The following is a 12995-nucleotide window of genomic DNA, read 5'->3' on the forward strand; positions in this document are numbered from 1 at the left end:
GCCTCACCTTGCCTAATGGGTGGGCCAGCCCTGACTCTAATGCTCTGTGGAAGCACCTGTGTCTGGGGAACCTGTGGCCGTCCAGATGTTGTTAGACTGCAGCTCCTGTGATCTCTTAACACCTGACCAGGCAGACTGGGGCGGATGGGAGTTGAAGTTCCTGTGTTGCAAGGGGTTGGACTAGATGACTCTTGTGGTCCCTTCCAACTCTACAGTTGTACGTTTCGGGGGGGGCACAGGCTTCCCTCCCCTGCTTTAACGTGATTCAAGCATTGCTTGCCTGAGTGTCATTGTTTGGGCATGTTTTAATTCAGCATAGGATTAGTTTGCAAGGTCCTATGCAGAGTTATGGTAGGAGTGGTCCCTTTCTTGAAAGGAAGCAGTATATAGGAGTATCCACAGAGTTGGGTATGCATTTCTCATTTGCAAACAAAAAACACAACCTGTTTGAAAAGGATGTACTGCATTTTAACAAGCTCTATTTTGCTTTTAGCAGAAACCTTAGACCAGGGGTGGCTAACCTGTGACCCAGTTATTGCTGGTCAGCAATTCCCACCATCTCTGACCATTGGCAAAAATCGAGTCTGATTTTGGTACAAAATATATGTCTTCAAAGGGATGTTAAGGTTTTTCATATGAGCATACATTTATTCTAATAAATTGATTTATGATAGATTTGCATAAGGGTCTTTCATTTATGTATATTATAATTCTTCATGTAATCTTTATTTTGTTGACAGGATTCTAATCATGTCTGATAAAAGTGAGCTGAAGGCTGAGTTGGAGCGTAAAAAACAACGCTTGGCCCAAATCAGAGAGGAGAAGAAGAGAAAAGAGGAAGAGCGAAAGAAAAAGGAAGTAAGAACTTTTCAAATTACATCTGTGAGATGATTGTATCTCAGCTTAATAAATTGAAATAAATAAACAAAGGAGCTTTATGTACCTGCTTCACTCCTCCCTAAATGTGAGGAGGCCAAGGTTTTGTTTAAGCTCATACATATAATGCTAAATTGTGGTTTAGCATTTGTGTGATCTAAGCATGTGTGTTACATGCTAAAAAAATCATTGGAAATGGCTTCATTCTTTTAACTGGATATTCATTAAAATGTATGTTGTCTGATGATTATATCTGTGGTGGATGAAAGATGACAGCTATGTGGCATGTTGGGTGAGGTAGAAGCTGTCTGCATCTGTACTGTCATCATGAAGCTTGACTTTGTACTCCAAGCATAGTCTTACTTCTGTCCTGTTCATAGACTGCTCCAGTAGCAGCTTAGTTTAGTAGCCTTCAGGTTATGAGAACACTACGCTTCCATCAGCTCAGCTAGGAAGTGATTTCCTGGCATGGCTCATCTTCCTTTAAAGGAAGGTTTTTCTGTAGCGGCATTACCAAAGGCAGTTCAATTACTCTTTGAGGCATTTTAATGCTGTGGTATGCTTGTGCAAGGCCATATGCATTCTGAAGTATTAAGATTGTAAAAAGAAACAAAAAACTGTCCAGCATTCTGCTCTGGGGTGGCTCAGTCAGTAGAGCCTGAGACACTTAATATCAGGATTGTGGGTTTGAGGACCATGTTGGGTAAAAGGTTCTTGCATTAGACTACATTATCCTTGCAGTCCCTGCCAACTCTACAGTTATATGATTCTCTTATTTTTGGTATTCCTCTGGCATGCCAATATTGGGTGTGTGTGTGGAGAAATTGGACCCTATAGTAATGATTTAGCAATACTGGAAAAATTAAAAAATGCATATTTAAACCATTCTAATCAGTGTTGTACTATTTTTGGAATTTTGGTGTACAAGCACAGGAAAACAGCTCAAACTGGAAATATTTTGTTAAGACCCTTAAGATGTGGACAGTATCTAAAATCACCTTAAATCATTCTGGTTTAATCTTAAGTTGACTTTTTTATGTTTAACAAAAAGTTGTAAATAAAATTATTGTGTTATGGTTAGAATTTTGGATTAGAACCTAGAAGATTAAGATTTAAACTCATGGACAGCCATAAATTTTGCCTGGCTGACCTTGAGCCATTTACCATCTCTCTGTCGAACTTGCCTCACAGGGTTATTTAAAAAGGAAGGAGAGTGACATATGCCACTTTGAGACCCTTGGAGAAAAGATCCCTTGGAGAAAAGATCCCTTATACATGTAATAAATAAAAATAAGAATGCAGTGCCATTGTACTACTTTCCTGATCTTTAGCCAGTTACTTTGCAGTATTCATATACTGGAAAATTGGAAGTTGGTACAAACACTGCCTTAAATACACAATTGGCAGAGATGATGTGTAGGCTTTTGACAAGCAGTTGGTATGGATCTTGGCTCTATTTCAGCAAAGCATTTAAGACCTGCTGAAGTTAAGCTTTGATGAACCAACTATCTTGAATGTAACTTCTGTGTAGTTGAACTGTACAGTTGTCAGATATCTCAGAGCACTATGTGATTGAACAATCCAGATATGTCAATTAGAAGCTAATTTTTTTCTCAGTACAATGCAAGACTATGGTTACAGAAAAGTAGCTGGCTGTTTTCTAATGGTTCAGTTTGATACAACTCACTTTTTGATAACTGCCGTATATAATATCAGGGATCTTTGAATTTGCATAAATCTCTGGAATGCAAAGACTAACATCAATATCTTTAAAGTATTCACTAATGTTAAATGCCATAGCTGGCGATTAGGATTGAGCCCATTTAGATGGGCTTTTTCTTGTAGATTAGTCCAGAAATCACAGGGGGGGGGGTGGATTTAAAAATAATAATAATATCATCTATTGCTAATAGACTGTTGCTCATATCAACAATAGTCTATTGCTAGCTATTTCACTCCACAACTATCATTGTCCTTTCATACTGTCATAAAGTTGTAACCTCTATAATTCATGTAGCCTGAACAATTTTTGTCATGAGATGCATGTCCCTGGATCCCAGTCAATTCAGTGGGCTTTGGGTGTGTGCCTTTTGGCTACTGTGAGAATTAAGAACATAAGATCCCTGCTGGATCAGACCACCAGCACCCTGTTTCCCACAGTAGCTAACCAAACGCCTGTGGAAACTCAACAAGCAGGAAAGGAGAGCAATTGTACTCTCCTGTTGTTCCCCCAGCAACTGATATTCAAAGGTAAACTACTTTGGATCCCAGAGGTAGCATATATCTGTCATGACTAATAGCCTTTGCTAGCTTTAGTCTCCATAAATTTATCTAATCCTGGTCCAACTATGTATTGTATAAGGTAAAGGTAAAGGGACCCCTGACCATTAAGTTCAGTTGTGACCGACTCTGGGGTTGCGGTGCTCATCTCGCGTTATTGGCTAAGGAAGCTGGCGTCCAGCTTCCAGGTCATGTGGCCAGCATGACAAAGCCGCTTCTGGCGAACCAGAACAGTACACGGAGACGCCGTTTACCTTCCCGCTTGGATGGTACCTATTTATCTACTTGCACTTTGATGTGCTTTCGAACTGCTAGGTTGGCAGGAGCTGGGACGGAGCAACGCGAGCTCACCCCATCGCAGGGATTCAAACCACCGACCTTCTGATCAGCAAGCCCTAGCCTAGGCTCTGTGGTTTAACTCACAGCGCCATCTGTGTCCCCTTATTGTATGAGGTGGTTAGTCTCTGTTCTGAATCTCTGACCATTGCTTCTGGCTTCTAGTATTAAGAGAGAGTGTGTGAAAAGCTTCTTTCTATGCATTTTCTCCACACTATACATTTTATACACTTTGGTCATATCCCACCCTTACTCACCTTTTTCAAATCTTGTATAAAGTATTAAAATATTGGCAGCTTTATATTTACTCATTAACATAGAAATCATCTTTTTTCATACTTGCAACAGACTTGGTTGATATTTTCATTGAGCAATATCCTCCTGCCATTGACTGATTTTAGGGTAGACCCTTAGGCCACTTGTTGGTCTTGGGCAACCTGCTACAGTAATAAGCTTAAGTTCCTACCCCTATCCACATTTGCCTTGCTCTGTGTTGTGACCAAGAAATGGCTAGAATTGGCACAGTTCTTCCTCACTGACTTTATCAGTGAAATATAAATGCAATTATTCTTGCCTGTATCCCATTTCTATGAAATGAAGTAATTTTTCTTTTAAAACCTTTTTCTTGCACATAAAACAAGTGGTATGTAACAGTATGCACTGTCACATAATTTGTTATTTTTTTATTAAAAAAATAGACTGATCAGAAGAAAGAAGCTCTTCCTGTACAAGATGAGTCTGACCTTGAAAAGAAGAGACGGGAAGCTGAAGCCTTGCTTCAGAGCATGGGTTTAACGCCAGATGCTCCTATGGGTAAGAATTATAAAGAAAATTTATCATGAATATCTCTCACCATCACCTATGTGGTACTTGTATTAGCATGAAAGTTGTTGCTCACATATGCATGTATCTGTTGTATGTTCATTGTTGCCACAGCTTTTCTTGTGATGCTTCTCGTAACTTATTGCTTATATCTGATTTTAAATATGGTCATACACAGATAAATATAATTTGATCATTTATTGTTACAATATTTGGAGCATAATCCCAGGGCTTTAAAATCGTTCTATAAAACTAAATGCTGAAGTATCTGAGATAGGAAAGTAATATGAAGGCATCCAAAGCTGGATTTGTATAATTTATTCACAATATATTTCTAAAATATAAAAATGTAATGTATGGATTGGGTGCAGGGTTCCCCAGAGAGGCTTCCTCTGGAAGAATGGTGGCGGCAGCTTTTTTTTGTCCATTTCACCCTTTGCCCTGTACCCTCCCATGACACTTCCCGTGATGTTCCGGACGGTCTCCTGGCCTGGCAGAACAGCTTTGCTGGGTGAAATTGGTGGAAATTGCCTCTTTTCTTCCTCTTATGGGAGTATCCCATGAGTGGAGTTCCGCTTGTGGGAATTCAAGAGTCAAGCCAACGTTTCTGTTATTTCTTAAAGTACCCTTTTAAAAAGTGTCCAAGTAGAGTGTCTTAAACCAGGGGTCAGCAAACTTTTTCAGCAGGGGGCCAATCTACTGTCCCTCAGACCTTGTGGGAGGCCGGACTATATTTTTTGGGGGGGAACGAATTCCTATGCCCCACAAATAACCCAGAGATGCATTTTAAATAAAAGCACACATTCTACTCATGTAAAAACACCAGGCAGGCCCCACAAATAACCCAGAGATGCATTTTTAAATAAAAGGACACATTCTACTCATGTAAAAACACACTGATTCCCAGACCGTCCGTGGACCGGATTTAGAAGGTGATTGGGCTGGATCCGGTCCCCGGGCCTTAGTTTGCCTACCCATGTCTTAAACCAGGCACCCCCAAACTGCGGCCCTCCAGATGTTTTGGCCTACAACTCCCATGATCCCTAGCTAACAGGACCAGTGGTCGGGGAAGATGGGAATTGTATCTGGAGGGCCGAAGTTTGGGGATGCCTGTCTTAAACTATCTGAGGATTTATCAAGTAGAAACAGGAATATCTTCCTAAACCAAACATATATTTGTAGTTAATATTACAGGTGCCATAATGTTAAAGGACAGTATTTTCAAAGTATTTCTAGTAATTTTCTTTTTAAGTTGCTAAAACTTTTAATGGTTTCTTTTAAGCTATCTGTAGGCGTATAAAAAGGAGATGATAACTCTGCCACAAGGGGGCATTGCAACATTGCAAGAGATGAGATAAAAAGCCTACCCATGTTACTTTTTCAATTCTTCTCTTGGAATAGAGCAGCTTCTTAACCAGTACAAAATAAACATTTTGTCCGCATGTACCTTCCTTTGGCATCAAACACTGGAAGCCAGTATTTCCCAAACACTTTCCCAAGCCTCTTCTGTGGCCCAGGTGGGTTGGTGATCCTGAAGGGCTGCATACTCTGGCAGAAGATTGTGAGGGGCCCAGTATCCCCTGGTCCTTGATCCTCCTGATCCACAGGACACATGAAGATGAAGTCCCCTGGGACAAGCTCCAGCTCATCATCGTTCTGTGGGGTGTGTGGGTAGATCACCTGGAGTGTCTCATGATTGGCAAATCTAAGATCCCAGTAGAATATTGCAGCCACCCAGTCGCAGCCCAGCTTGACATCTATGCTCTGAGCTAACTTCTCGAGCATCGGCAAGGGGCTGGCTTGGAAGTGATAGGCCAGTGTGATGTGGGGTTCCACATGAAACATCGGCTTTAGAAGTGGCTTCCATAGTAAAGTCTGCAGCAAATTTCTTGAGGACCTCGGTGTTGTCCTCCTCGACAATGTGATTCATTGACTCCTTGGATGTGAGGGCGATCTGGCTGCGACATAAACATTTTTAGTGCAGCAGTATAAATAAGGCAACCTCCTTTTGTTTGTGTCTATTTTTCAAGCTAATGTATTTCCAAATACCAAATAGCCTTTAACACTGCTGATGGGAATATTTTGAAAAGGAAAAGACACTAGTAGAACTTGGTAGCCATACTTTTATCAAATATGGTCCTTTTATCATTGGCCCTTTTGTTGGAAACTGCTTCCAAAATTTCAGGGCTGGTGGTGAAGGAAGGGCCTTAATCTTTGGTGTTCCTATGAAGATTATCATGTTTGGCACTGGATCGTAACTGACCATACCATTTTATGCACAGGAGTAAGTCCTAATTTGTTCAGTTGGGCTTAGTCACCAGTTTTGTTATGCTTTGATCATTTTGATTTAACGTTTGAATTGGCAAGTTCTCCTTGTTGTTCAAAAAACTGTGCTAATTTTATTAATCGGCTGCTAATTCATCTTAAGTAGAGTATGTTCAGTTCTGCTTCATTAACAGACCAGTACTAAGTGTATTTATGAGGTAAATAATAAGCTTTTGAGGAGGTAGAACAGGTTAAACCACTTCAGACTATAGGTGAGTGATCACATTTTAAAAATACTTCCCTATCATTAAAGGGGAAGACATGCAGATGGAAGGCATCCAAACTGTGGAGTGGTCTGAACAGCAGGGAAATTTTTGCATAGGAGAGCATTTAAAATTCATGGGTTGTATCCAAGTTGTTCTGTTCACGTAAGGAATTTCACTTGTGCAGTAGAAGACTCCCTCCACAAAATAATCTATTTTGGGGGCCCCTCCGACTTTCTGGAGTGTGAGGTGCATGTGGGGAGAGGAGTTGGAAGAGAATTTTTGTTGTACAAGTGGAAGTCGTGTGAATGTGATAACATTTTTGGGCACAACTCGCATGTTTTTGATCTGCTATCTGCAGTGGTTTAAAATCTATTCTGCCACTCTCTACTCTGGCTCAGGTCCCACTGAATTGGAAGGTATTTCCTTCCTAATCAATAGCATTGCAATCTGAAACATTACATGTAAACTACTTTATTGGAGGAAATACTATAGTTTCCTCTAATAGAAAAAGGCACCTACAATATTTGAAAGTTCTAAACCAGAGCTTCCAAAACCTTTCATGTTGATGACACACTTTTTAGACATGCATCATTTCATGACACAATAATTCAATTTTGCTAGCAGACAGGAGGTTAAACTAACCACTTTCCAGCTGCCCTGAAGAAGCGTGAGGAGTGTTTGTGCGCCACACCTACACACACTGTCGCAACACACAGTTTGGAAAGCTCTGTTCTAAACCATCATACTGTTTAACAACCAATAGATGGCAGTAGCAACTAGTTAAAAACATAACAAAGAACTTGATTCAGCATGCCTCCCTTAGAATAATCAAATAATGAGTTGTGTCTGTCTCCAGGAGTAAGTGTTAGTGCATATTCTTCTAAAATAACATGAAAATAGCAGTACATTAAAAAACAATGTTTTGATTTTCTAGTCCTACAGAAGGATTAATGTGTTTTATTAAAAATACTTTTCCATTTCCAAAGCTTGTATTTTCATGTTTTGAAGACACTGAGCAGTGGTGAATAGCTAGGCATATGATTTTTAATATAGTGCTGTAGAATAAGACATTGTGTCCTTCCCCTTTCTGAAAACATTTCTTATAATTAGCAGTTATATCTGAGTTTGGAACACTTTTAATTCCTTTGTATAATTCAAATAAGAAATCTGTATATCAGTTCAACTGCATCAGCATAATGTTTATTGGTTGACTGGCGTTTCCCTTTCCCAATTAGAACTGCCTGAGATCTTCCATGTGGAAGATGGGAGAGGGGGGGGACTTTATTTGTCAATGCCACCTTCCCTTTCTATTTTGGAGGGTCCCCAAATCATCCAGAGCAGCTTTTCTGGGGTCAACAGAACAAAGAACGAATCTGAAAATTGCCTCTCCTTCCTCCAGCAGAAGCATCCTGTAAGCTGAACTCTTCTCAGGGAAACTCTGGATCCAGCTCAATACATACTCCCATTTATCCTCAGTGAAGACAAAATTACTTATTGTGGGGATATTTGGCTCTGAAAAATGCAGTTCTGGATAAAAACCAATGTAGAGACATTAAAACTTGTACATCTTTATTGGATGTTGCAGAAGCATAATTGATTGAAAGGCACATGTTTTAGGTTGCATGCTGCTGCTTCTCATTTACCATTCCAGTTGTACTAAATTTGCATCACAAAATGTTGTAAACAAACTTCCCTTTGAGGTGAGAGGCTTTTAAAAAAATAAAATGTTAAGAACTTATAAATTGAGGTTTAGCTGAATAGAACAAACTGTTTTCAGTAAATAATGACAAGTTTAAAACACTGTGTTTTGGAGAAGAGCTTGTTTTATAACTCCTCACCCCACTCCAATAATAATTGGTATTATAAGATATAGCAACCCCAAATTCATTGTGTAAATTTTAATAACATATTTCAGTTTCTGAATAACAGTTTCTTAGCAAAGTATTAAATTGTAGAATCCTTATTTTCCCAGCATTTAGTATAAAGTATACTTGCTACATAACCCCAAACTGCATTAAATGCTAAAAACTGCATGAGTCTCCAGCATGATATGTTAACATTGTCTTTTCCCCTTTTTTTCTATTATTCATTTTCATCCATTTTATTTTATTTTTTGTTTACCATCACTTTTTTAATGCTTCCATGTTAAATTAATTTGGAAACATCCTAAGCTGTGCAACCTCTACGACTAGTAACAGCGGATACCTGTCTGTTTCACTATTTAGTCCCTCCTCCTATGTCTCCATCTTCGAAATCTGTGAGCACACCAAGTGAGGCTGGAAGCCAAGATTCTGGTGATGGTGCTGTTGGTTCTAGGTATGTTTTCTTAAATATTTCCGGATTAAATATGTTGGGGTCTCAAGAGTGCAGTACAGTATTAAAATTGACAAGTGTTAACGTTACTGAAAAAAAATAATTTTCTGCTTTAAAAGTATGGCACAATCTCTCCAAATATGTCATAGGACCCAGCAGAACCCTCTCCTCAGCATGCCTTGGTCATCATTAACCAGAATGAGAGGCTGGTGTGATTTCCTGTTTCCCCATCTAGCCTTCTCTTTCTAGTCCAGGGCTCTACCCAAGAACGTACTTTAAAGTTTACCAAAACTCTTAGATGAAATCTTTGGTTACAGAGGAAGGGTTAGATGAGGAAGTGGCCAGTGTGCCAGCATCTGGTTCTAAGTAATGAGCAATTTTCATATACTAAGGAGGGCAGGATTGTACCATATTTTTATTCTAAAATACCTTAATAAATCACATAGTTCACTTAGCCAGTGTTTATCCAATGCTGCACCCCAGTTCATTGTTTCTTGCTTCTTGTTTTTAAATTCAACTTATTCCTCTGTATGCTCAAATATCTCTCTCAGGAATGTTCTGATAGTCATTCATTTTACCCTGGGGTTGCTATATCATCACGGGGGGGGGGGGGTTTACACACATGTACAGACATGCTTATGCACTGAGCATTGTTATTTTTAGCAGATGTCGAGATCATCAGTGCCATGAGTCAAGTTAAACTGGCCTACATTTGGGTTTAATTTATCTCCCTGAAGAGCCCAGTCCCTTCCTAAAAATCGGTATTGTGAGAATTTAGGATTGAGTCATTTGATTAGCTTTCTTGGCTGCATCCATGTACATGGAACATGCAGTCTTAAGTTGAAATGGAAGTATCATTTCACTACTAGATATTTCCTCCTGGTGGGTCACCAGTAAGAGAAATTGTGTCATTCTGTATAATTCATATAGTCATAGATAGCCTGAGTTTACCATCGGCATGTGGTTGGGTGCTGTCACTTGTGGTGGAAATCACTTGTGGTGTAGTAGTTTGGTTGTGACTGTGGGCTTCATTTCTGCCATTTAAGAAACTTCCTTTGTTGTTTTTTTTTGGGGGGGGGAAATGATGGTATATCTGACCTGAGTGCGCAAAATAGGGTAGAGTTCTACTTTCTATTGGAAAATAAGGAAGTGTATATTTAGGTTAAGCACCATGGGGACAGAACGTATATTTTGTAAATTCCACAATCATCTGGCAATGAGGGAGCCACAGTAGCACCAGTCCTTCATGTGCCAGAAGGATTGCATGAGAATTTCTGGATCATACAGGAGAAACCCATCTGGTGGCTTCTCCTGCATAGTTTGGGGATTTTCATATTACATTTGGTGGGGCATAAAAGAGCAGCTGTGCTTCGTTGACTTCCCTGCCATGAGAATTATATGACTACCAAGTCTTCCATCATGAGCTTCACCCAATAAATGGTGTTGATTAAGGGTTCTAGCCAACTGTGTCTATGGATGGGTGGAACACAGTTTCATTCACACTGTGAATTCCGCTTTCTCTCCTCACCCCTGGAGCCACCTGCACTGCTCTGGAGAGCTGAGAGACCCTTCAGAGCAGATGCAGGGGGCTGCAGAGGGCAGAAGAGGAAGGGGATGTTCTGTTGTGTGAGTTATATCCAGTGGTTGTGCAAGTGGTTGGACCACTGACTGGAGTTAGCCTGGTCCTTAGGGGGTTAAGAGTTATCTCAGGATGTACAGTATGTTCTTCCATACAAAGCTGCCTGAGTCCTAAGATTGCCTTCAGATGGCCTGTTCTCCATCCTTCCAGCAGCAGGACAGGGCCTTTTTGGCTGTGGTACCAAAACTAGAATTTCTTCCCTGGGAAAACCATTAGGTTCACTTTTGTCTGCTTTAGGCAAGTTTTGAAGATGTATTCATTCAGGTGAATTTTTAATGTTAGCACCCTGCTATTTTGTAAACTTGTTATGCTTTTGTTGCACTTCTACATTATTAATGTTATGTTGTATTTCTGGTGATTTTATTTTTGTGTGCTGCTTTGGTGCATCCTGTTGTAGAAAAGAGGGGTATGAATGAAATTTAATAAATAATTGGAGTAATGAATCTATAGTGAACAGTAGACCAATTATTAAATGCAAAATCTATCTGAAATGATTTTCGAGTTTCATGAAGGCAACTTAATTACTTATCAGAAGACAAACTTCTTTATTCAGGATTTTGAATGTGCTGATAAAGTACCTCAGAGCAGTTAGTTATTAGAACGTCTGATATGTGTGTTTATTTATATTTGCTTTGTTTTTCTAGCATTCTAGTAGGCCACAAGACTAAAATGTATACAATTTTATATACTGTATGTAGGTTAAAGCTAATGCTTGGCATGTTGCTCTATATACTATATAGTTGCACCTTGAAATATTTCCTAAATAAATGGTTGTTGTCTTAAACCTACTTACAAGAAAGTAAATCTCAAATTCAGCAGACTTACTTCTGAGTAAACATAGTTAGGACTGCACTGCTTAACTTGCTGAATGCTGCAACATTGACTGTCTTGAGTTGCCTTTAAATTAAATGACATAAGCCCAAGGCAGTGCTTAACCCATAATTATAGCAATGTCACATCTTGGAAACACTAGCAGCAGTATATCCCAGTGGAAAAGTGCTTTTTCCTGCACCCAAAGGTTTATGTGTTGACTCATTTCCTTTACCAATATGACAATTTCCTGAACATATTTAATGCTTCGGGCAAGATCACAGTATGTTAACAAACTGGATCTCGGGTGACACCACTAAATCTATGTAGCTGTATAGTGTTAATAAACTCTCAGATAAGTCAAAGTTTATCCTTGACTGAATGCATCTCTAAATGCAGGGGATGTCACCTATTTAAAGAAGTGTTAGTTGATTCATTGTATATCTTTTAAATTTGCATACATTTGCATGTGTATAAAAGATCTGAGGGTAAAGAACCCTGCTCTTTGTTAGGACCTGATGCAATACACGCACATCTATCTTAGAAAAGCCCTTTCCTCCAGGTGGGAAATAAGGGGGAGTGTCTTCCAAGGCAATACCTACCTTCCACAGGTGTTGCATTAAAATCTTATATTTAAATTAAAAACAATTACACTTTTTAAAAACTCAGTTTTAGTCAAGTAAAAAGATTTTAATCAGTCTTACTGACTGATCAACTGAATGCTGTCACTCTACTAATTGTTCTGAACTGTATGTTTCTATTTTAATTGGTATGATGCATGTATTGTTGTAGTAGTGCTGAATGTCCACTCAATTTCCACTAACTGATATTTCTGGCACTTCTTAAATATCTGAAGCCATGATATGATATGATTCTAGCTTCCAATAGCTTTAACATTTAATAGAATGTATTTGCTTCACTAATCTCTGGCCTTTTTTGCTAATGCTGCATGGTTGTTCTTCAACCTGTGTTGTCAGGACGCTGCATTGGGATACTGATCCATCAGTTCTACAGCTTCACTCTGATTCCGATCTGGGGTATAGCAGAGATTTTTTTTATCTTCCATCTTTGTTGTAATGATTGTCTTTTATATAAGCCAAATTAGTTCACGCCTTAAGATATAATATGTAAAACAATTTTAGCTATGAGTTAAGGTTGCATCCACATCGTTAAGTGATAGTGATGTATGGTATGCAGTTTATTGATCATCAGCTTCCACAAACTATGTTAAACCGGAAAAGGGTTTTGTGTTTGGGGAGAGCTGTTTATTAGATGACTGAACAAATTTGATCTGGCGCATGTACAGTGGTACCTCGACTTACGAATGACTCGACAGCCAAATTTTTCGACTTACGAATGGGGCAAATAGCCACACGCTTATGAATTTC

At 39.2% G+C, this 12995-nt stretch overlaps 1 protein-coding gene across 4 annotated transcripts in view; it reads left to right on the top strand.

Moving 5' to 3' along the window:
* DYNC1I2 (dynein cytoplasmic 1 intermediate chain 2) overlaps positions 1-12995 on the top strand; it is a 37669-nt gene that overhangs the window by 2110 nt on the left and 22564 nt on the right. For 2 of the 4 annotated variants that reach the window (XM_088657617.1, XM_035135371.3), the window contains exons 2-5: positions 741-858; positions 4191-4305; positions 9071-9161; positions 12585-12644. In XM_088657617.1, the coding sequence (XP_088513743.1) occupies positions 751-858; positions 4191-4305; positions 9071-9161; positions 12585-12644 (374 nt within the window). In that variant the 5' untranslated portion in view covers positions 741-750. The remainder of the gene's footprint in view (positions 1-740; positions 859-4190; positions 4306-9070; positions 9162-12584; positions 12645-12995) is intronic. The other 2 variants (XM_088657691.1, XM_035135390.3) reach the window with 1 other exon arrangement.

Source organism: Zootoca vivipara, chromosome 1 (genome assembly GCF_965207765.1).
Source record: "Zootoca vivipara chromosome 1, rZooViv2.hap1.1, whole genome shotgun sequence".
NCBI classification, from domain to species: Eukaryota; Metazoa; Chordata; class Lepidosauria; order Squamata; family Lacertidae; genus Zootoca; species Zootoca vivipara.